The sequence below is a fragment of the Pleuronectes platessa genome, chromosome 6 (genome assembly GCF_947347685.1).
Source record: "Pleuronectes platessa chromosome 6, fPlePla1.1, whole genome shotgun sequence".
In the NCBI taxonomy this organism is placed as follows: Eukaryota; Metazoa; Chordata; class Actinopteri; order Pleuronectiformes; family Pleuronectidae; genus Pleuronectes; species Pleuronectes platessa.
The window spans coordinates 5539241-5565663 of NC_070631.1; the positions used below are offsets into that span (position 1 = coordinate 5539241).

The window sequence follows — 26423 nt, forward strand, 5'->3', positions numbered from 1 at the left end:
ATGATGTATCTTCCGACCTACACTCCATCCTAACAGGTTATATTTTTTTTAGCGTGGAAATGATGCACTCCTTTGATACTCTAAAACAAGGATCCTCATCCCTCTGAGGAATAGCTGAAGTAGCCTCTCTCCCTGCTTTCACTCTCCAAACAAAAATAAAAAAGATACATGGTGTTCCTTTGCCGGCCAGCACTTTTGTTTAACCTTGGCGAAATACAAAATGGGACAAGCAGTAGAGCCGAACAAATACTAAGCTACATGAAGCGTTATGAAACAACTTAGAACATCTAAAAATGGACAACAAAAATACAACCGAAAGGGCAAGCTCCCCAAATATGATCTCGGCCCAAGCTCAGCCCTGCGAAGGCACAATTACATTGTAGATTTCCTCAAGGAGTTCAACCAAGATAGTGTTTGCTCAGATTGATGTACTCCATCAGAACTTTAAAGAAGGGATGTGGTGTGCTTAAAATATATATGCAGCACATTCAGTAACTGCCGAGGGTGTAAAAAATATACCAGGGACATCATATGATGCAGTATAATGCCATCAGAAACTATGGCATTGAAATAAATACAGTACAACCTGAAGTAACCCCATAATAAAAAGCTTATAAAGACTGTCAGAGGTGCTGATTCGAATCTTACACAATAAAAAATTGTTTACTACAGCTATGGGTAACTATTGATTTCTAACCAAGATTATTCTCTTTTAAAAAAACTATCATAAAACATCCATAATGTGTCTCTCTGTAGACTTGTGCAAACTTCTGGTCCTAATCTGATCCATAAAATTCAGCCACATGAAGTACTCTGGTTATTTTGTTGACTGGAGTTTTTAAAATAAACAAATCCATAATTATTGCTTTAGAACAAATGCAGATGAAAATATATGAAATCCATGAACTGACTATCATTGGTTTTCTACACAGTCTGAACATCATTGTCATTTTACAGTATCTTAATTTAGAAAAGCCAAAATTCGAACTAAACATTTATTGTCGCAAAAATTCCTATTTGAACTATTAACATCAATCTCAGTGCTACGATAAAGGCAGAGTGGTGTTGATAAGTAGGAAGTAGAGTAGAGGAAGAAGAAATGATGCTCAAGATGATCAAGTGTCTGAGCTCTTTCTACCGACGCCATCAGGATAAATCCGCCCCATCAGTGGGTGAGTGGTTTGTAAAAAAGGTGTTCACTATGCACCATTGCCAAATTTCGTAGACCTTGAACGTAGGAAATAGAGAGTGTGTACGAGGTGTCGGGTGTTTGTTTACACATCTCTGCCGAAGTGTGATGCCAATGTTTACAAACACCTTTACAAACCAATCCTAGAATTATAGTGCCAGCTTAATCGTCACAGTAAGAGGCTCTTTTGGAGCAAAGCTGCCTTATCCTGCACTGACAGCGCTAAGTATGAGGAGATGTCTGAGTGATAAGAGGCTGCAAAGCTCCCAAGTAGGAGAAAACAAAAAATACCAATAAAAAGAAGACTGGCAAGGAGTCAATTTTTTAAAACCTATGTCTGCAAGTAATACACAGTCACTCTGTGTTTCTATAGCAAACACAACCATTGCCACAACATTGTGCAATCTCTTGTTAGTACAGTGCAGTTTCTGCTTAGTGTTGCCTTTTCATAGTTGCGGGAGAAAACTTTATTCCTTAGATAGACTTCTTTACCTGTAGTACACAGCAGAACATCAAACAGCATCCTGTTCTTCTCTCACATCGTTTTCTAAAATGTCAGCCTGAAAAATGTGATTGTACGAGCAGCGCTCCCGAAGCATTAAGCACACTCGCTGAACAATGTAGCACTGGTCATGAACAATACGTTATCTGAAGTAATATGCATAATTCAGAATAGAGTAATTTTATTGCTTACCAGTTGCAGGAGTGGACTTCTTGTAAGCTCCAATCTCCTGACACAGTCCTGACAGGAAGTGTTGTATTCCACAGAGTACAAGCAACAAGAGTAAAGCTGGCATTCATTTTGTTTTCAATCTCTTTCTATGCGTCTTTTTTTGTCTGCTCTTGTCACTTGGCACTCTTTTGGTACTAAATTTCCCTTCCATTTCATGTCTTCTCAGATCTGCACTCCTCCGTGAGAAGCAGATTTTCTCAGAGCAACAGCTTAGATTTCTTTCTGTTTCAGTTATTGGCAAAACTTCTGGAAATGTCCTCTCTATTTAAATTGTTCGAGGCTGCATATTGTTAATTTCGTATCAGTTAATTACTGCTGGAGAAAGAAAAATTCTGCGAAATTACATTCTTTTCAAACATATTTTTCTGAATATCTTATTATTTAGAAAATGCAAGGAATTTATCAAAAGAAATGGCAGAATTATTAGATCTTACATAAAACACTACATCACCAGGACGTGTATTGCAATTCAAAGAGTTTTTAATTTACCAAAGTGAAGAGCTTAGGCATGTTTACCAGCTCTAGAGACACTAATGGAAAAACATACTATACTCCATTCAAAGACTGAGTAAAACATATTGGTCTGCAGACATGCACTTAAAAGTACCAAGAGGTTTCTTAGATTACAGACAGGATCATTGCAGTGAATATGATAATACCTCTGCCATTCAATCCCATTCATGGCAAGCAGTACAGAGGTATTTACTCGTATGAAAATCTACTGTATAAGGGACAATATAAAACGTTATTAAAGCACAGACACACGCACATCAAGTGCATAACTCATTTTCCGTTATCTAGTAAACAAAGTTAAACTCCATTACAAAAATGGTTCCGCGCAGAAAATGCCTGACCCAGCAATTCAGAGAGAAAGGTGGAAATCTCTCCGTCTGTACCTGAATAGCATTGCAGCTCAGTGAACACAGGAGGGAGAAAGGGAGACAGCAGATAAGAGTAAAAGGAGCGAAACCAGAGGAAGAGAGAGCTGGAAAGAAATCAAAGACACAAGCTGGGTTCAATTTAGAGGCTTCCCACAGGAGGCGGAGTGACCTGTATCTGCTACAATAGAGGTCATGCAATTTTGAGTGGATACTCCTGCCTTCAGAGGATACTGAGGACCCCTGCCTTGATGTGCGCATCCACAGGAAAAAGCAAAGGGTCCCTATAGCATGCAGGACTCCCTAAATGACCCAACTGGTGGGTTCCTATTACAACTGCCTCACTACACCGTAGCCTTGCAATTGACACTTCACAGTAAGCTACAACGCTAGCAATCAGTGAAGCTATCAAGCTCACAGGAAGTTGCTATGAAGTCAGCCATCCAAAGAAACTCCACAGATTCCTTATCTTCCTGTTTTCCTCTTTCATGAGCAAAGCAAGGTGAGGAAAAAAACTCCCTGATATATACTTAGCAAGTTGTAATTGAGTGGAAACTTCAGGAGATGAAGGTATGTGGTCATTTTATTCTACTCAGCCATAAAGTAGGCAAGGTGTTCTTATTGAAACGCTTTAAAAAAAAAAAAGACGGTGAGAAGTTATCATACTGCAACACTGTGGCTGAATTAATGTGTTCTCTGAGCAGCCAGGGAAAAAAGGGTGCAGGCATTTTGCCATCTTCAACCTCAACTGAGTGGTTCAATGAGGAGCTGATATAAATAAAACCTGAACCTTGGTTAAAAAAAGATCCCCACAGGATGCGCTGCAGCTACTCTATTCAGTGACAAGTTCTCAGAACCTGTTACTGGAAAATCACTGCACGAATGTAACCCAGAAAGATATAAAATAAATAAAAATAAACAGACAAACAACAAAACTGGTTAGATGGACAAACATGACCTTTTAATTTCCAGTGATTGCCCCAGAGAAGCTAATGAACATTCCTGTAAACATTTGCAAACGGTGGAAGTCATATTAATTACTCTCCACTGAGAAAACCAGGCATTCCGAGGAGCTCAAATGAAGATAAACATTTAATCAAGCGTGACCTTGTGTTCGATTAGGTGAATTCTCGGAGCACTGACGGCCATAAAAACAACACTGACAGCTCGAGTTCGGCTGGTGTGATGACAGAACTGTATCAGGACAGTCCCGGTCCTGGTAATTTGACCAGGGTCGTTTTTTGAAATCTTTTAATGAGGTCGGGATATTCCACAGAGGATGCTCCAGCTTTTGCACCGTGAGTTTCACACCAAAGTCTTAAGCCTGCAAACTCTAATTTATTTCGTTTGAAAAAAAGCTGAGCTGGTGTTGAATACAGGGCTTTGAATGAATATATTACATATTTCTAAAACATTATGTAGGTGGTAGGTTGCAGTGTAATTGGCCATCATCAAGTTCCTACAAGGACATAATTTCTATGGATGACAATGTCAGAATATGATTTAGATAATGAGGTTAAACAGTGTTGTCAGGCATGAGTCATGGCAGTGACGAGTTGAACCGAAGCAACTCACGGGGGCAAAAATGTGTGAATCTTTTTTCTATTAATTGTATTTGTCAGTTTAAGACTGTTGCACTTCTCACATTTGGCTCTCTCTTGTTTTTGACCCTGTTAATAAGGTTTTTTGGTAGCTTTTCCTTACTCTTGCTGAGGGTTGAGGGCAGATGATGTTGATGTAAACCTTGTAAAGCCTTTTGAGACTAACTATAATTTGGGAATATGGGCAGTATGATAAAACTAACTGTTATAGATTGAATGATGTTGAAATTATGATCCAAAATCGGTCGAGAACAAAGTCACACAAGCCTATTGACTTGTTACACTTATTTTAATTGTGGGTCCTTGTCTAAAATCCAATGTTGTCCTGCTGCAAGTGGTGGATGAATTGTTTTTACCATTTTCTCGTGTAATGGGTTTGAAGAATTAATATCACAAAAAAAACATAAACTCATTCAGAATATACCACAGTAAATAAAAAAATCGACAATGAAGCTTTGTTTAGGTCACAAACATGACACAACGCCCACACACACTAAATATACTAAATGTACTTATAGGAAATACTGCTGTACTGAGAGAAGCATGAAACTGGATGGTTGTGGCAGAGAAACCACAAAGAACAGAAACTCTGGAGCGATGATTCACAGATTCAGAGCCATTGCTTTTATCTTTTCATATTTTAAATTAAAATATTTTTGCAAAAAAATAAAACACTGCAGAAAAAGCATCGCCTTTTTCAAAGACCAGATGAAAAGATTAAAAAAAATCCTTTATCCTCTGCAACTGTATTCAAAGGAATGCATTTTTGTTTAATATCACAGCAGTGGGATTTAAAATCCCACAGCAGCACGGAGCAGGTTAACACAAATTATGTTTTAGTGAGAGCAGTGAATGATGCTTGTCTTTATAGCACCTTATCCTACAGTGTTAGTCCCTTAGGATTATCTGATCACGCCTTTAATTTAATTTGTTGTGGTTTTTGATCACTCTTCCCTGCCTGTTAACCCTCGCTGCCCCATGAGTCCGCCGAGTGTTTCTACTGGAGCTCCTATTCCGCCCTGAGCGGCGGCATACTGCATGTGGGCACCCTGCTGTGCTGCTGCCGGCGGTGGTGTGAAGCAGAGAGGATTATTCCTGACAACGGGGGCATTAAATGTGCAGCAGGCCGATGGAGGCCTGGGCTGATGCTCTCTTGTCGGTTTTGGTTCAGCACCAGTTCAGAAGCAGTCCCCTCTAAGCTGAGTGGGAGCTCACAGTACTCAGAGCGTTGTGCCGTTCATTAAAGGCTGTGGATGTCACACCGGATTAGACCCAATGTCCTCCCTCAACCACAGCTTCATGCTAAACTCATTTGCCCCTACGTTTTTAGGTCCGACTAGAACTATAAAGTCACGTTTCCAAAGCTGGAAAATAATGTGCCTTATAATGTATCGGCCACTTGTTAAAAATCAGCTAGGTTTATGTCTAACACTGAGGGGTCTAGTCCAGCTGTTGCAGAGAGGAAAATGTTGTTCTTGTCCACAAGACTCCAGCGGCAAGCCATAAAAGCCGTCATTCAAACTTGAGCGCTGCTGCAGAAGTACATAGTTAAGGGGCAAACTCAAACTGAAAAGCAGAAAAGTCTACAGCCTAAATAAAATCAGCTCCCGTCTTTGACTGTAGTTTCTCAACCGATGACACTCTTGCTTTGAATCTCACAATAATACCCAGCCTGAATCAGAGCTGTTAAGTGAACCAAAGAGTGAGAAGTCCATCTTGAAAAGCAGCGCTGGTAAAAAAAAAAAAAATTGCAATTCTCCCGCGCGTTTCGAGTCCTGCAACCTTCATGCCGGCATAACCAACCATCAGGCTGACTCTGCTTTATCTTGAAAGGGATATAAGCCTAAAGCCCCTCCTGTGTGAGATGTCCTTCTTTAAGAAGATTCTAATCTCAGCCGAAATGTCTAGCAAAATAGAGGTCATGTGCCAGAGCACCCGGCAGACAAAAGAAGCCGGCTGCAGACCTGAGAGGAATTCTGTGAGGATGTCTCACCTGAGAGACATGGGGACATCAATGGCTGAGAGAGCAGCAACACAAACAGGGAACCTATAGACTTCCTGAAAGTATTTCTGCTTCCCTCTGCAAAAACTTACTCATGACAAAGTGGACTATCACCTTTAACAGAGAAGCAATCGCAGAAATGTCACTGATTATTTCCACTCAAAATGTATTATTATTCCAATCATAACCACTTTTCTTTCAATAATACTCTGTTTCTTTCTTCCCTGCTACAGCTGCTGAGTAAATTCCCAAGCAGTGCAAGGTACTTCTCTCCCATTGATAATTTGAAGGCTGATAGCATATTCGCATCTCGCAAACCGATTCAATGACGAGAGCACCGTTAAACCCTCTAAACTCTCATCCTCTCCCTTGAATTTTGATTCGATTGCTTTATCTAATTTTCCAGTAAATGCTTGAAATGTATTCCTGCACACCTTCTCCTCGTGAAACTACACAGGGGAATCATGAGAATGAGATAGAAATGAATAGTTCTGCATTAGCTTCACTTCACCTCGCCCGGCCACGCCACAGCGCCTGCCGCCCCATCCGCTCTCCTTCCAGATTAAAGTTTCCAAGCAGCAGGTTGTATCCTCAATCACCAAAAATACAATGAAGTGTGCGCCTCCTCATGAATGAAGCTGTAACAGAGCCATCCCGGGTTTGAACAAGTAATGTACAGCTGCAAAGAAGTTGGCAAAGGGGGAGAGGAACAAAATACACTTTATGAATATTCCTCATGTGCAGCTTTCAAGTGGCTCGGCCGTCGTTTCAGGAATGCAAAGAATGAGAGAGGTTCATTGCAGATATGAACGTGAACAATTAGTGGACATGTGGCAACAATGATGAGAGGAAGCTGTGAATGTTAATTGATTTGTCTTTATAAAACAAAATTGAAACAAAACAGTGCACATTTGAGCTGGATAGGAGTCAAATAAAGAGTTAACATGATGAGTCATATTGTATTTTTTTGGTTCATTATGAAGCTAATAGATCACTAGATTATCTATGGAAAGATTTGTATACTTAAATATAATAGACAGCAATGTCAATAATTATTATAGTATAATCATGAAATATGTAATAACATAAAACCATAAAAGGATAAGTTTCCCAGAAACCAAACAGACATAACATAGAATGGTAAAAATCCTGAAGGTCAGTAGTAACTTTTAATATTTTAATAACTATTAAAACTGTGATTGATTCCCGTGGTGATTTGGTTGATACTGTGCTGCATTAACCAAAGTAAGTTCATCTCCAAGACACAATAAACCTGCTGCTGTCGTCAGGGGGAACTGAACAATGGAAAACACTGGTGTTTTATTAGCTTTCTTCATCATTCTCATGATATTTATTCTCAATTGAGCTCATTTTACTTTTAGCTGATAAGACTTCTACGAAAACATTTTAAAGGTCATGTAAACCTGCATTACATTAAGATTTCATAGGGGTATAAAAGCTTCTTTAGCAAGTTACAGCCATCTTCCTTTAATGTTAATGTTGCACAGTTGACATGGTGTTGGCCACATTATCACTTTCATTCATAATAAATATGCTGATTAAATGTAAGATTGGTGAAATTACTACAATTAGTTGATCTGTACTTCACTTACTTCACCATTTTTGGCACAGTTTTAAGAAATACTGAAAATGTAGTTCGCTTTGATCATGATATGATATTTTGACACAGTTTAAACTCTAGTATAAAATACAATATCTCAAATAATACAAGGACAAACTGTTTCTATTATTATAACTCTCCTTTACAGCTTTGTAGAACCCAAGGTGACATGATGAAATTGTTTCAACCAACAATCACATGGGATCAGCAGGAGAAACAGAGAAAAATGGTTTGCACAGTTAATCGATGGTCACAGCGGTTTGCCGGCTGATTTTCTCTCAATATAGCAATAGATTAATGGATCAATCAATGCCGAGCTAAATATTTCAAACACTCAAACAAATTTCAATATGACAGGAGAACTATTATGTTACCTAGGAACTATAGTGTTCAGATACAACGCAGCCTGGGCTAAATATTGCTGTGGAAGACAAATAACTACGGTATATGTCACACAATCGATTTCCTTTTTGCTCTAATGAAGATTATCAGCCCTAACCTACCAGACGACTGAGATTCCTTTAACGTAAAAGGTGGGAAATTAGTGCATTAAGCATGCTGAGCCGGAGCCAGAAATATGCACTGAATTGATGAGGTGTCACTTTCACTAAGAGTCACACTGTTGCAGCGACAAGAGCCTCTGTGATCCCTCTCTTCCTGCCTGTCTGCCACCACTGAGGAACAAACACTCTAATTTGCATGGTCTGCACAAAAAAAAGAAACGTCCTTGATTTTAGGAAAGGTTGCCTTGCTCTCTTCAACCCGGGGAAAACACTATTGGCATTCATACCACAGCACCACTGGAACCATCTTTTTTTTTTTTTGTTGCCCATTTCCCCCCTGCCCCCCCCCCCCCCCCCCCCCCCCCCCCGCCCAAATATCCTCTCAGCACCGACAAACATCCACGGCGGAATCTGCGGCTCCAGAAACACAACATGGTGTTTTTCCATTTTTTTCCCCCTGAAATGTTTCTCTTATGTTTTAATTTGCTGAGAAATGACACGACATGCTAACAGCTGCAGCCGCCAGTATTTATCCCCAGCAAATGCTTAGACGTACATTTTGAGATCAATTTCAAAGCCATGTAAATTAATTTAGACTGCTAGCGGCACAATGCAGGTCAGACGGGGCAAGCAAGTTACAACACCAGCCAATTAGAAACACACAGGCATTATACATTTTTTCTCAGAACCGGGGCAGAGATTTGACAGATGGAGACTGGGATGAAAATGGAGACTGCGAGTGATGGAGCGTATGAGAAACTATGGATAATTCCTGCTGTATCAATCACCGCCGTGATTTTGTCTACTTCTCACACATCCATGTCTTTACCGCAATTAAATTAGTCCCTTCATCTATTCTCTAAAACACATCGACGACACAAAGTGGGTGTAAAATAATATTTTACTGTGTGTCAATGACAGATTGTCTTTTTGAATATCCTGTTCCTTAGGAACGAGCCTGTCTGGTGCCTTATCATCTGGTTGTTTTTCAGTCAATTAACTTTCATCACTGCAGATGACTATATTTATATGGTCACAATTTGTTAATCTAAAGCATGGATGGTTGATTTTTGCATATTGGTTTTAAGATTTGTCATGGAGTGTATTTAAGTCTAATTACAACCAGTTCTCTGAAAAGAGTAATCTTTTTTTTCCAGTGGAGGAAATAAAAGAGATAAATCTATGAAGAATTAAGAACAGGGGGAGGTTTGAAGCAACATGCTGCTAGGGGAGCTACAGTAGAGCATGTAGTGCATATAATGCAATTTAATAATGTCAAACCATATCAATTACTCTGTGATAGAGCCAGACCAATGTGGTTCTTTGGGGGTCGATGCTGATATTTTACCCATATTAGATGAATTGTATTATGGTAACAAGCAAATATAAAGAACTTGTATGATTTTTTGTATAGTGTATAGTGTAGAATAAAGGTTTTTATACTGGCACTTCTCTACAACATAAAGGCAGATACTGTTTATCTGTTGAAGTCTCATATTGGCTAAGATATTATCGGACAACTGATATATCTGTCGTGCTCTGCTGCGATAACCCTTATCGTGAATATTGTTTAAAAAGGCAGCAAACAGCTTAAATAAATCCTTTTTTAGAAATTACATATTTTATCTTGGCCATGTGACTTCATAAAGAGAAAACAATATTTTTTTGTTTTGAATTAAGATAACAAATTTGGCAAAATAGCATGCAGGTGAAGTAATCACAAGTCTATAGCAGATTAAGATTAAAAACTAATCCAGATTTCTCAGGAGACTATATTTATATTGTGCCTTTATAAACATCATAAACACCAAACATGACAAATGTCTGATTACTTATTTAATTTAAAAATAATTTAAAAATCTGTTCTTCAGGTAAAAGGGAAATTAAAATGACCAGATCTGTGACAACCTGTCAAATCAAGAAAACGATTATCGGGTTTGATTTAATGATGTATAAGTTGTGTCGCATCTTAATGTGATGCAAATATGAAATGAGAGACACCTCATGCTTTCACAGCACCAACGCTAACAACCTGTTCACATCGCGAGGCCCTTGTGATGCTTGCCAAACAGAGCAGGAGTGAAGTCTTGTGAACGAGACTCAACGAGAGAACGATATCAACCCTTTGATTAATGCCAGACGGGGTTTTCCTTGCAGAGAATGAGCGCTGGAAAATCCACAGTAAACAAAAAACTAGGAGATGAGAAACGTTTCTCAACTGTCTCAGTTCAAACACGAGGAAAGAGGGAGAGAAGGTTTCGTCTGCTTTGTGGTTTCTTCCCCGTATTTGACCGAACAACGCGCTGTTTCACAATTAAACATCAGACTATCAGTGCAGGCAGTGAGTTCTCTACGTTGGAGATTTTAAGATGCAGCGATGAAAGACCAAAAAGATCAGAGGAAGCTTTGCATCAATATTTATAATTTCACCTAAATTACCGCAAAGGTGATATTCTCAGGATTATCTCATGAGTTGCATTAAAAATTTTAAAACATAACACAAAAGGAATCTAAAGAGAAATCTAAATATAAAAAGTATATTTAATAGTTAAAACAATGCTGATATTCCCCGTCATGTGTAATCTGAAGGGAAAATACCAGAGAATAAAGTAAACATAAAATATTTCCACCGGTATAATGTGAAATGTTTAAACGCTTGGCCTATGTGAGTTAAGAGGGTATATTTTTCTAGGGGTATCTTTCTTTTAGATTGAGGAAACTCATGGAGAAGGCGCCGCGTTGCTTTGAAGGGAGTTCACACGTCTTACAAACCTGAGAAGGGCCTTGGAGAATAGGATGTCTTTTAGACGGGCACCTTTGTAAAGAGATGGATTGAGAAGAAAGTGGTATGCTAAAGAGCAGTAGCCTTACCTCATTAGTGTTCCACCGGTGTCTCTCCTTTGGCAGCGAGGTGCATTTTGGTAGACATTCAAGCAGCTTCTTGGGCAGGTATATTTTCAAATGTCCATGTTCATCTGCAACAAGAGCAACGCAAAACAGGAAGTTTAGCACAGGCTTTATACCTCATCGACTCGCTCGTCTCCCTCTTTATCAGGCCGTCCGTCTCTCTGTCACAAAAGGCTCACTGTAAAATAACCTTCTCCAATCGAGTTATAAAATTCATTTAAGAAATAAGAGAGGACTGCCTGCATTTTATTTTGTGCTTGGCTAGATTATTTTACTGTGAAATGCATCGTATCAGGGGAATTCGCCAGAAATTTTTCACTGTCAACTTGTAAAGGCTGTGTCTATTCATTATTTAGACACAATAAACACCCTTGAGTGATTTTACAGCGTATGGGGATTTAGTAAGGGGGCCTGTGCGCTGCACGCCAGAATGTGGTATATTAATAAGGGAAATAATTACAATTACCAGGCCCAATGCTTACATCATAATGCATGTCGCTCAATCCATAATTTAGATTTAACAATCAGTTCATGAGTATTGTAAAACAGTAGGGGTTAAGGACACAATCATGCATGAATGCATTCAAATGTTGAATTAATTCCAGTGCTTTCTGTCAGGTAAAATATGGAGATGGATAATGTGTGAACAAACTATACTTGTTTAGGTAGACAAGAACGTGTTGAATTAATAATATCATGAAGAACCCTATTACAGTTTTAATAGAACAGGAGATATAGGCTTACGTAGACATAATCCTAGTTTATCAGTAACAATGACAGCAAAAGCAGAAAAGTCTGAAATTGTCAATCACTGGGGGGGGTCGAAGACAGTGCTAGTGAAAAAAAATACTCAATCTCAGGTGCATCAACATGGGGGAAAAAGTCAGTGTGGAAAAGATGTATGGTTCATAACAGAGGGTGGAAAGACTTGTGTCAGATTGTGTCATTGAGGAAATATTTTAGCTTGTGCATCATCCAGACGAGGCCTGCCAAGAATATGAGCTTCTCTTTTTCACCGTAGCTGCCAATAAAGTTTAGGTTGTTCCATCCACCTCACACCCCCCCCCCCTCCATCACACCCACTGTGAACCTTTAATCTTTTTGTATATGCCGCACTTCTAATGCATCTACAAGCTGTAAATCAAGCCCCCAAATATTGCCCGTAGTTAGTAAATCCAGGTAAATGTTCCAGCATGTGCAAACAAATCTGTTATTCAGTTTTAATGTGTGTGGATTTAATGTAAATACATTCGCGGGAAGTGATGCAAAATGCTTCATTTAGGCAATGCAATTTAGCTGGGAAATAAACCAAAGCTAAAAAACAAATATCATAGACCGAGGCACATTCTTTCATATTTATATAACTGCAGGTCTAGATACTCAGGGGGGGGGGGGGAAATGGGTGAGTAAAAGGGAGAAAAAGAAAAAAGCTTGAAAATGAGTTTTGACTATGGATCCCTGGGGGGAGCCGGTGTCACTGGTTGATTGTAGGAAAAGAAAGAAAAAGTTCAACCGCAGAGAAACACCACTTTAAAAGCCAATACAAATAATGATCATGAGGATATAAGACGATGCTTGTAGCTTGATGTGCGTCACAGCGGAACCAGAGTGCCACTGCCCAGAAACCTCAGTGAACACAGTGGCTCCGCGGTATAACGGGCGAGGTGGCACATCACCGCTCCCAGAGGAACGCACGGGTAGATGTGTAGTATTTACCATTTCCATCTGTACCTATAATTCTGCGTGTACACTCTGTTTTATATCAGCTGCACAGGTATCTGTAATCATCCGCTATGCCCAATTAAGAATCACATACAGCATCTGCTCCTTGGTACCGGAGCGCTTCCACTGTCAGAACTAGAAAACATGCTGAAGCTGAATTATCAGAGAGGCAGCACAGACATAAGGAGGCGGGTTTTTTTTTGTGCGAGCAGACTTTTTGTTATTCAAAAGGAAACTAATCAAGAAGCTGTAGTCTCATTTTGATGCACGGCCAAACTTTCATTATCGTCTAATAAAAGGGTCAAGAGGAGCGAAAAACTGAAGCCCACTCCAAAATGGAAAAAATGGCTCTCGATCCACACTCGGCTACAGCGTGGGTCGGACCAAAGTTTTGTCCATCTCCCATCCTACGACATGTGATCTGAAGAATCCCCTCTTCGCAGCAGCAGCAGATACATATGTCTGTCTCTGGGCGGATTATTCAGGATTCAGTGCTGCCCCCTGGCACCGCCTCCTGTGACACCATCAACAGCTGACAGGGGTTAGATTGGAATATGTCTCAAGCAAGTCGAGGATTTTATCGCCGAAAGAGTCGGGATCGAAATCTACCGCAGGAGGATTCGTCTGCTCAATCTGCCAGCAGGCTCAAATACTGGGGATGAGATGAACATGAAACATCGAGGCTTCTGACAAATAGAATGAAAACTGTAGTCTCTCGCTTGGTTTTAATCATTTCACAACCTTATAATTACACCGGTCATTGCACAACATGTCTCTGTGCAAAGTGTTGCCGGCTTTACAACTCTCTGAGCAACGGAACCCTGAATTATGCAAAACACATCTCAGTTAAGTATGCTGTGCACATGAAAGGTGAAATAACTACCACATGACTGCATTTTACTTTGAAATCCCGGTGTTGTATGTGTCAGCTAACAACCCCCCGAGCGGCAGAGCAACCTGTAAACCCTGCAGGACTCATGTGTTAACTGGGTTTCTCTTAATCCTTTAACCTTACGTAAACACTTCTAAAATCAAATAAATAGGGTGTGATCAGATTACTAATGTGTATGTAACTACGTTAAATGATGCGAGAAGTCTGTTAATGAGGACATTCTCAGGACAACCTTATATATATATGTAAGACATTACTGGACTCTTTTCCACTGGACATATTCTGGGGAATATTGTGTTTTCTGTCGGAGCCTATAATATTTCACTTGCCCTTTTAGCATGATATTACTTTTACAAGGGACGTTTCTTCCATGTTTTATAACCTGATAAAGTAATTTTAAAACAGCCAGTTAAAGTTATGTGAGTGTATGTAATAGTCAAAGTTCTATTTCAGGCGTTTTCAATGAAAACCTGAATTTCGGCCCAAATTCAAGCGACAGCTAATAGTTGTTGGCTGAATTATCAATTGTATGCAATTCTCCTATGGATGAACTAAGACTATGATCTGTGGATTACTCTGATACTGTAGAAAAACTGAATGGCTCTCTGACAATGTCTGGAATATTTGGGAGCATCTTACTCTCTAGATTTGCAAGATTTATATAAAAAACGTCTGTAAGTTAAACTATATCTAATGCATTATGTCTGTTTGTTCTGGTTTGACTGAGTTAACTGCAGCAAACGGGACATGGGTACAGTTCCAGCTTCTAAATGTGTAGATGCGCGAAATCAAAGGACCAGACTACAAAGGAACATGCACCGTTCCCTTTCACCTCACATAGCCTTTGCCTCAAGTCTTAAAGTGCTGTCTTTCAGTGTTTCATGGTCCCCACTTGCACTCACAGTCCCTCTATTTCTAGAGCAGCCATTTGGATTTATTACAGCCAAACTATGAAATGTTCTTGACTGGCCAAGTCTGTCACTGGACCTCAATCCACCTAAGCATCTGCTCTTCTTGCTGAAGATCCAGTCTGAAGGCAACAAGCCTCCAAAACCAGCAAGAAGCGAATATGGCTGCAGGACAAGTCTGGCAGAGCAGCACCAGGGAACAAGCCAAGTAGCTGTTAATGTCCATGGATCAAGGATTCAGCAAATATATCGACTGCAAGGCATTTGCAGCCAAATATTTAATGTAATAAGGGTATATCTCATGATTTAAACTGTAAAATACTGCTAAGATATCTGGATGTTCACAGTATATCTATGTTAAACTGTGCACATTTGTAGCATTACTGTTGTAATGGCAAGGCACAGTAGACAGAGATGTATCAGATGAAGCTCTAGGTTTTATCCATCTCAAAAACTACTGTTGTGTTTCAAATCGTCCACTACGCTCGTGCTGTTAAATAAACCATGTGTTTTAGATGTGACACTTGTTATTCAGATGTAGAGTGTTGGCCGTCTCTAATCTGGGAGCCCTTGTCTAACATGAGAGGGGCCTTGTTTACATAAGAACGTTTCTTACTGGGCTCTCATGGGACACAAAAAGCAAACTCACTGTAACCGTCGAGCGCTGAGGTTTCTTTTCTGCTGCATTACACTCTCATAACTCCAACTTTCAGCTGCCATTTATCCACAGTAATAATATTTCAGCTGCCATATGCCTTCGGTTCCTTCCACCAGACATTTCCACAGATGAGAAGGAGGAACCATGAGCAGCCACAACAAAGTGCTGCTTGCTAATTTGTCCACTGTGGCATGGAAATCCACATATACTGTGTGTGCATGAGCTGAAAACAGCCCACGGGGGAATACCTTGTATTCCAGATTTGGAATACATTAATAGATTATAAACAACTTCTTCATGATCTAATTGTCTGAGAAGATCAGTGTATAAACAACAAATTACCGACAAAATGTGGCTTTGAAAATGTAAATGGATCAATGCTTTAAGGGAACTCTGCTTCTTTTGCATTTTCAGTGCTTTCCCCTGTACGTTTTAATATTAAGTCCAAACAGCAGCCTTAATGACTGTGTGTACATTAGCCAAGAAAGGGATACACAGAAAACTACTATTTGATTGTAAAACACTAAAAGTGCAAGACAGGCTGATACCAGAGCTTGTTATACGAGAGGATGAGCCGAGCTGAGCTGGCACACTGGAGCCAATTACATTCCGGGTCTTGATGAGCAAGCTCACATCCAAAAGGCTAAAGAGGGAGAGGAGCTCTTTTTAGTGCAGAGGCTACAGGTCTGCAGCTTTCATGTTGCCATTTGTGTTCTGAACAGTGGCACGTGCCTAATTCTCATCACCCTCTGTCGAACGTGTATGAAGATATATATATTTCTGTGCGCTGATGTTTGGATTATCACTGATCCTGGCTGCTAAGCAAACACTCAGGCTGAATTTAAGGGGTATCTGTCATGCTAGCTTGCTCCAGCCCCACCCTAGAGACGGGAGCGAGGGTCATGAGACTGGAAAGGCTGACAAAAACAAATCTTTAATCAATATCTGAGCCCTGAACGCAAAACCCTCTCTCTTCCCTCTCTGTCTCAGAGCGCTCTGGGAGTGACAGTTTTTCTTTTTAATCCGTGCCCACATTGTGGAGAAATTGCAAGCTAATGTTTTGGCTATAGATCATTCAACAAATCGCTGCTGGCGGTGCATATCCAAAGTAACAGTCCGAATGCCAACGTTTTTTTCCACAACAGTTTAGTGGCTAATATGGCTTAAGGATGTGAGGAGCAGTGAAACACTATCTGCACTTTTGGAGCTATACCTGAAACACGTGGGAGGTGAATCACAGACGACTAAACAGTCCTGTGGATAAACATTTGGCTCTCACCTCCGCTCGGGAAAGAAGCGCTGGGAAACTGAAATCAAGCCCCTGATCCACTCACTGGGCTGGACCAAAAAAAAATGCTCCTACGTGTTTATCTCCAGAATTAGCATGGTTAACCAAAAGATCTTAGCTTAGACATATTTCATCAACTAGGATGTGAAATTTTATGCTACCGTAAAGAAGAAAAAAAAACACACACCCCATCTGCTGCATATAAACCGTAGCCAAGCAACTAGTTAACAACTTATCAGTGGTAGTGAATGATGCAGCGTGAAGACGGCACAAAAAAAAAAAACCTTTCATTTGCGGAGGAGCTCTTCTCGATGCAGAGACTAACAACAGGAATAAATCTGTCACATTGACATCTTGTGAGAATTAACTGTTTTTCATATTTCTTAATGCAACGTCAAATACTGTATCTTTATTTTAACTGCCACCGCTGAGTCTGTTTAAAGAAAGAAAAGGCAGCAGCAGCAGCATTGTTTAACCTGGTGATGTACTGTCATCCTTAAACACCCCCTGCAACTAACTCATTAGCAGAAGTAACCGATATTTTGATCATTTAATCCCCGTCTTATATGGTCAGAAGAACACTTTTATAGTCAGAGGGAGACGGACAGAAACTGTAGAAACATCACTTGTTATTTTATCATTGTGCTTTCATCACTAGCAGGAGATTTGAAAGAAAAGAAGAACCATCAAATGCACAAATCTTTCTTTGTGCACACAACACATACATGTACAGAAAAACTTTAAGACAAAATTACATTAATTCACAGCATGCACAGATAAATATTACACATTCTACTTACATGCGGTTTAAATATTATGATATATGTAAAAAAATATATACATTCAGTGAGATGCTGAAACATGATGTTAAGCATCTGAATTGAATCAATCTACATTCAGAGGGAGTGGAATGGGTTATACAGTATTTATAATGATCTCTAGCAGGCAAGATGTCAATCCAGTCCAGTGACAGACTGAACCTAAAGCTCATACAGTTGCATGTTGACAGTTGAAAACAAAATGTAGACAATGAGACCCTAAAAAAAAAGAAAAAAGATTGTGGATAAAATGTGAAGTAGAGATTAATTCAGAGAGCCGAGGTGCAGTGGTCAAGTGATGACAAGCTGTCAATAGAAAGTGATGAATCTGGTTGTGAGGCGTGGAAGAAGAAGATGAAGAAGAGGAAGAAGAAGAGAAAGGGAAAGTAAAGGAGGGGGGTTAACCTGCGGGAAGCTACTGCAGTGACATTTACACTAATGGGATACTGCCCCTGTTGCCTTCAGGGTAGGACACTTTCCTGTGATTCAGCTAAGAGCCAAAAACTCTTCATAACATCACTAATCATCTGCGGTCGTGACATGGAAGCTCCATTCACACTGTTTATAAAGCAAATATCTATCTTTACAAATATTAATCCCAAATACAGAACTCATTCCAAATACTCTGACACATGGAGAGGAAAACTTTTGAGTCTTTTTTTCTGTGACAGTTGTTCGATTGTGTAACTTTTTCTGTTTTATATCATCGTCCAACATCTCACATTTCAAGACACTTCCACAGGTCATGATTATCTGAATCATTATGTCTGCCAGGAGGTTATGTCTGCGTTTATATCTGTCTGTCCATTTCAATTTTGGTTGATGTCCTTCAACTATTTTGTTGATATCTCAGAGAATAGTTTATGGATTTGGATGAAACAAATTCTGGCATATTTAGTGGACTGCTATTCACGAAAGTAGGATTTTTTTAATTAAAATTTGGTTTCCTACAGGGACTGTTCGGCCTTAGCAGAGAGATTCTTCTTGATTTTAAACCTTATATAAAAAGGAGAATTGTTGATCCTGAATTAGACCAGAGTCTGTAGCCTGCTTCTTGTGGGAGCTCCTGAAGTGAGCTTCACTACAGCACAGGACAATTTAGGCAGTGTCATATTTCCCTGGTAGTAATAACAGTGATTGGCCTATAGTCCAGGGGCCGCTCTCCTCACAGCCTGATGGCTCTAGATGGGGACACGGAGAGGAGTATGTAGACTTACTATATAGCCCGTGTTAGTTTAGGACTTGGAAACCAATTATCTTTATCATTTGGCCTATAGCCTGTTCGATAACACTCTCACATACGGGGAAATTACTAACCGCCCACAAGCGTTAAAAAAAAAAACTGTCTGCTGAATCTCACCATGGCGTTGCTATGTTACAACCAACTACAACAAAGAGAACATTGCATTGCTTGTTGCAGAAGCATCTAGAAAGAGTGTTTGGCCTGCAACACAAACACACACACACGCACAACAGCTGTTTCACAGATGCAAAATTATGTGTTATTTTTTCACCCAGTGGGAAAGGATGAAAGAGTCTGAGTGCATGTGATAGATTCGAATTTACACTAAATCTCAACGGACGTCATTGCTTACGCAATTGTGCTGCGACCAAACGAGATGCAGCATCTGCAGCGTGGCAGCTTTCATTGTTTACAATTACATTGTTTACATTCCCTCAGTGGCAATGCGCTAGACACACCATGTGTAATATAGTATAATAAGGGAAGACTGTCAAAAAGTCAAACAGCTGAAAAAAAGGAAAAATAGAAAGCCCGGGCCTATTACTGGAAGTTCAACAAACATGCACACACGGTTAACTGCCTGCAACAAACTGAAAATGACTCTTTATGTGTTCTCAGCCCTCACCGAGCTCACCCATCCATAAAAATCCCATCTCAAGGAGAGCAGAGGTGAGGTCTCTCTCTCTCTTTCTCTCTCTCTCTGCTTGCCTCTATCTTGCTCTCTTTCACTTTCTTCCTCTTGCCTACACATGCACACAAACAAAGCCCTTCTTTCTGTATCATAACTACTCCCACAATTACTCAGACGATTACTCAGATCAATGGTTTACCTGCCTGTTTGAGCTGCTCTACTCTGCTGGAGTGTCCTGGTGAGGCAGGGGTGGGGGGGGGGGGGAGAGAAAACCTCGGGGCTGAATGCATTAAACAGGGTGTCTGACACGGGTGCAGGATACTGTAATATCACGCAATAACATGAAGGAAAAGAGCAAGACTGGCAAAACGTATTGTCAGTCACAGCTGTCACACATGAGGGGGCAACGCAAAAGTCTATCAACAATGTCCCCGTTACAGGCTGAGTCGCTGTTTCATAGATCTGCACAAGCAGTCCCCTGCCATTAAATCTCTGAAAACATTTGCTGTTAAAAAAATACCAAGAATATTCAGTGCAGCCGAGCTCACCCAGTTCCAGATATCGAGTGACGAGTCTGAAAAAAGGGTCTGAGGGTGATTTCAGATGCTCTATTTAGAAATGACAATACACAAGCACACTTAATTACCCAGTCTCTAGTCTAGCTCAACAGAGTCTTCCAGCAGTGAAGGGACGGGTGAATTCATTAACAGTGAACAGGCTCCTTTCTGCTGAGAAACAATCTGCTTCACAGAGGACAGCTTTTTCAATGGGTGAAGAGACAGAGGCTAAAAATTCAGACAGTTCCTCTGAGGAGGAATGAAGGGAAACTCACCCACAAATAACATCAGGACTTTGGCCTACATTTCTGACTGATTTGTTTTGGCCACGAAAATAGCACTTGTGCACAGGCTTGTCAGCGCAGTGAAGCAGTTGCGCCCACAGAAGCTGGTTTTTACAAGTCATAAAAAAACTAAATCTCAGCTATGATGTTGTGCTGTCTTTGTTCTCTGCCCCTGGTCCACAGATCTCGTGGAGCACAAATGTAATGAGAGGGGAAGCAGGGGCAAAGATTAATCCATTTGAAGGAAGAAAATATCACAGGATACAAATTTTTCAGCACCTTGTAAATATTTTTCGACCAAACACAAATTGATTTTGCAGGGTTTTCAAGTCACGCTGCACAGTGCACACTTTGGTTGATTTTATTTTCTCTTCACCCATCAAAAAAAAAAAGCTTGAAGAGAAGCGGGGAGAGGCAAGTGGAGGCCCATAATTGATGGCTCAAAGTGTAAGCTTTCTCTCTGAGGGTCCGCTCAGGTCCTGATCCCCTGGCCTTAACCTGAAACAATCACTCTTAGTTAACAACAGCACTTCAGCTATTGACAGCGTGATCCCGTAAAGCAGACACTTCAATCAACAGAGCAGCCGGAGGGGGTGTTGTGTTTGAGGAGAAGAAAAGAAGGAAGGGGGGTGGGGGGGGGGGGGGCAGCAGCATGGGTACGGATGAAATCAAGAAGTAAATAAATGAATCGATGAATGAATAATAGATTGGCCAGCTAGTGGCTTCTTGGAGCGGCAATGCAGTATTAATAACTGACTCTTACTGTTCATCTCTGTGTCATCACTGATACTCTTAGGTGGACCATGGCCAGCATAACACACTGCTGATCTGTACATTCGATCCGGATTACGAACTTTCTTCAGTCCTTCAGGAGGCAAAGAGAAAAGTAGAGAAAATCGAGGAAAAGAAGCATTCTGCCAGCCTGTGATTACTAAGCAAACTCCCCCATGCAAGTAGTATCAACAGAGGCTAGACATTGTATTGAAATACATTTAAAAAACACACAAGAGCTATTACACAATATATGACATTAATAATAATAACAACAACAACAACAACAACAATAATAATGATGATGATGAATCACAGTGAATCATTTTGTCTATTTAAAAAGAGTGAGTTGTGTCAATTTTTCTATTCTTAGGCCTACGCAAAGCAAGGACGGTAATAAGGGTCAGTGAGGCTTTGATGCGGGTCAATAATACTCCCTATTGCATCACCGGTAAAGCGGATTAATCAATACAATCAATCATGTGGCCGTGCAAAGCAGTCGGTAAAGGTCTATTACAGGCAGGCATTAGGAGTGATTCGTCCCAGGAACCACAGACCGAACCCGGGTCCCATCCATCCACACCTCACTGATTCAATTAAATGGTTGGAGAAGAAGAAGAAAAAAGAAAAGAAAAGAAAAAACGTAATGCCTGATTCAACACAAAACTGCGAGAGCAAAGTGAGTCGTCCGACATCACGAGGAGGTTAAATTCATCCTTCTCTACAAAAACGGCGGAGAAACATTTACACCATTGCTGCACAAGCACTTTTGTAAGTTAATGGCTGACTGCGTGCTTACTTGATGTTTCGCTGCCGCTTCGCCCTGAACTTTGAGTGAAATGATAACATCATGAAGTCTAAACTTTTTTAGACTGCACCCACTTGAAAATAAATAAGAGAAATTTGACTCGCGGCGCAGCTGAGAGAGCGAGGATGGATTCACGTTTTTTACGAAAAAGCTGCCTTTGTTGATGTGTCTGTTGTGCGTCTGTTGCTCCAACTGCTTTAGACTTATATAGTGACACACTGACAGTTTAGAGATCCAACTCCAGAGTGTAAATACTTACAACTTTTAGTGTTTACAACATTTTCTTTTAAGTCCTGACGCCACAATAAGTGTGTGCTTGCTTGTGTTTACAAAGGTGCTGCTTCATTTCTCACATTTGGCTCTTGCACAGCAATGTTTGAATGATTCTCTGCTCTGGTGGATTCAAGACAATTGGCTGTAGTTTTATCCGGAGCAGTCTCCAGCTAAGACATATCAAGCCTGTCTCTTCTGTGGCCTCCAGGTCTGGTAGTTAAAGTATTGGACCCTCTGTGCTGTTTATGAGTGTGAAGGAGGGGGGGAAAGGACCCTGAGGACCCTGACAATCAGTTAGGCTGTAGAGAATTACCCCAGGATGAAAACATTACACCGCTGAATGAGACTAGGCCCTGGCCCCTGGGTTGAATGCCAAGATGTAACCCTCAGTTGTTATGGGCCATCATAAGACCTGCCAAACAACTAAGAGAGCTGCGCTGCCTGCATATACCACAAGGACAAAAGGTTAAGAAACACTGTTCAGCTCTCTCTGTGCTCTCCTGACATCCGCCTGCATGTCATGTAAAAACTGTAACAGCGATGTACGTTGAAAAAGCCTGTTCTACATTAATGAATGGCCATAAGTGAGAAAAAACTGGATCCAGGAGACAAGATTCAGCGTGAGAGTTTCTGCGTAAAAGCTTTAAGGGCCAGGTTTGCATGAGGCGGCATTACATTTACATTAAGATATGACCCTCCCGATTTCTCTCTATGCTCCTCTTCCTCCCTCTCCTCCTCCTCCTCCTCCTCCTCCTTCTTTTTCCACTGACCGGCCTCACAGGAGCACTGAAAATAACTTAACCTGCTCAGCAAGGGGACTTTCACGTCAGGGTTTTCAGAGAGCACTGCCTGTGATGGACGGGAATCAAGATTAACGACTGGAGACTATTTGTTAAGTTCAGCTATGTAGATGAACACATTAGGCCTATACACCACAGTGAAGTCATTACTATCATAAAACCAGATGTCTTCCTTTTTTTTGTCATAGCCACAGACTGATCCCTCCTATACACTAAGTGTGCTTTGAGCAGCTCAATACCACCCCCTGGTGGGACTGGGTTTAGTGGTTGGCACACTGACATCCAAACAACTGAAATCCCAGCATTTTATCTTCTCCCCTCATATGGAGGCAGGTACTTTGTTTACACTCATTTGAGGCATTAAAGTAATTCTGCATCAAAAGGAATTTGTGTTTGAGGTTACTGACACTAAACTCCGACAGAAGTCTGTTCAAATTTGAAGCCTGCCACAAAACATTACGAACAGCTCGGAAACATCTGGCCCTAACGATTGATGGAGAAATCCTTTTTTTTATTATTTTTGTGCTCGTCTCTTTCTCATTTCAGTCTGCAGCCAATTTTAAAGACCCGGTGTGTGAGTCTTCTGCTTGAGCCATAATATAAAAAATAAAAATTTTAAAGAGACAACAAGTTTCGAAAAGGAAGCTGCCCTATCATTCTGCCACATAAAAGTTCAACATTTAAAAAACGAAGCACTGCTGAAATATATGCTTTCTGTTTTTAATCAGCTGAAATTACCATCCTTTCTCAAATAAAACCAATCCAGCCCAAATGGTTTAAACCCAGTAAAACACTCCACTTTAGAGCTGATGTGTTTTATCTTATCTTATAAATTCATATAGACGTTGTGTTTAATTCCTCACCCAAACATTCCAGGGGACTGTATCTGAATGAGAACAGATCTCCTATGCATATGCTCCGCAGTAAAACACCCCACTAAAAAGGAAATGAGTGAGTCTAATGCATTTCATTTTGACTTAGTGAGCCGTAAGAAATAGGATGAGGAGGGTTAGGAATTAAAAAAATCATTTCGTCCCTGTGAGTAAAGTAGTGTAATGGGCAAGGCTGGTAAATAAAACAATTAATAATACTCTAACATCCTCCCTGCTTCATCTGCTGTGATGGCATTTTCATCTCAGCAGCGAGTTGTGTTGATTCTCATCGCAAACACATTGGAAAACAAAGAAAAAGAAAAAGAAACACAACACATCACTTCTGCCTCCATATCATTGTCAAACGACTTGAAGTGAACGATGAGGGAATGAAACAAAAATAAAAACTAAACACTGACATTTGTTAAAGGCAAGACATGTTTTGTTTGAATGATTTTTCCCAACAAAAAATAAAAAATCATAACGCAGAGAGGAGCCGCGCTGACACAGAAACTAACCCGAGCCAGGCTGCGATGGAGCCGGGGAAACGAGGGAAGAAGTTGCCGCTGACATGTTGTCATTAACTTAGCCTTGTTGTTAACTACTTGGATTTTCTCCCGGCTTGACAACGACCCCGAGCGGAACCAGCGCGGTACTTTTCGCTGTCACCAGGCGGACTGTCCGGGCTGTTCGTCCCCGCGTTGGAGCGTCCACCGTGCGGGGGGCTACACCGGGAATAGTAGCCGGGGCTAGAAGGCAAGCTAATACTAGCCGGCTAGGTGATGTCTCCACGTTTTAGCCGCCTGTTCGGAGCGGGATAGCGGAGCCGTTCTCCGGCGAAAAAAAACCTCCGCTCCCCGGCAAGCTCGCCTCGTCCCCGCGCCGGGATGTGACCGCTCCGGAAAAGCCCCACGACGGCGGTGATACTAGTGAATTAATCCCATTATAGTCCTCTTACCTTCCGGCTTGTTTTCGGCAGCCATTTCCCCTTCACGCGCAACATCCTCCTCCTCCTCACGACCGTGGGTACCACGCGCGTGCACGGCGAGGACAGCACGAGGAGGGACCGGAGGAGCGGGCGGCGAGTCGGTCCGACCGAGGAGAACTTACCATTGGCTGAGAGCAGGTGAGTGACAGACCCCCCCACCCCCCTCACATTTACACCGTGTATTCGGTTCTTTCGTTTTTTTATTCCGGTGAATATGAAGCAGCTGAGAGGCGCTGCAGGTCTGATGTGATGCTCAACATGGTGACGTGTTGTTCTGACAGAAAAGAAACAACTTCATCATCGCCAGGTGAGACTAGTGACTGGAACTGGTCCATTAAAGGGTTGTCCCCCCCCTGAGAGACACGATGAGACAGATGATGAGACAGATGATGAGACAGATGATGAGACAGCCCTGGGTGCAGAAAGGTGAAAGACCCACATACCTTTCCTCTGACCCCCAGACTGGAAAAGACTAAAAACAACACAAACACATCTCCCCTCACCTTAACACCGTCTCTGTATCTCAACGTCATTCTTTCTCCTCAATTTTAACTAATTCATTAAGGTTTTGTCCATCCCTTAATGAGATAAAACAGATTATAAGACGGCCCTTAGTGAGGAAAGGTGAAAGCCCCCCATACCTCCCCCCTCCTATAACCCCCAGACTAAAAACAGCACAAACACATCTCCTGTCTCTATCTCACCGTCCGCCTCAATGAAAGATATTTCAATAAATGTTTGTCCATCTCTGAGTGACATAAGACGGGGTTAGTGTTATGAGACCCCCTCATACTTTCCTCCTCTAGGACCCTCCAGACTGGAAAAGACAGAAAACAGCACAAACACATCTCCCCTCAGCGTTATACGGTCTCCTCTACACTTCATGTTTTTATAACAGTCAACATAAAGGAGCTCAGAGGCGCTGCAGATCTGATGTGACGCTCATGTTTAAAGATGGTGACATGTTGTTATATAACAAAGAAACAACTTCATCGTCACCCGGTGAGGCTGCAGCCTTTAACCTCAATTAGAACTACTTCATTAAATGTTTGTCCTTCCCTGAGCGACATAAGACAGATTATGAGACGGCCCTGGGTGCAGGTACCTTCCCCCTCCTTTTAAGGACCCCCCAGACTTGAGAAGACTAAAAACAACACAAACACACATGTCCCCTCACCTGAACATGGAGCGGAGAGGCTCTGCAGGTCTGATGTGACGCTCCTGTTTAAACATGGTGACATGTTGTATTATTAAAAAGAAATAACTTCATCATCACCAAGGGAGGCTGAAGCTTTTATCCTCAATTAAAACTAATTTATTTGTGATTGTTCAATGTTTGTCTATTATTAGAAAGCCAATGGGTGCACACAGGTAAAATGCCCCCTGCTATCCTCCTCCTATGGGGGACCCCTAAACTAAAAACAACACAAACACATGGTTTACAATCATGTCCTGTTCCTTTGTGGTTAGTTTGTC

At 41.0% G+C, this 26423-nt stretch overlaps 1 protein-coding gene across 1 annotated transcript in view; it reads right to left on the reverse strand.

The window, feature by feature from the left end:
* camta1a (calmodulin binding transcription activator 1a) overlaps positions 1–25072 on the reverse strand; it is a 274741-nt gene extending 249669 nt beyond the window's left edge. Inside the window, 4 exon segments of the mRNA XM_053425641.1 lie at positions 11399–11502; positions 21199–21300; positions 24918–25036; positions 25038–25072. Of these exon segments, the coding sequence (XP_053281616.1) occupies positions 11399–11502; positions 21199–21300; positions 24918–25036; positions 25038–25072 (360 nt within the window).
* Between the last annotated feature and the right edge of the window lie 1351 nt (positions 25073–26423).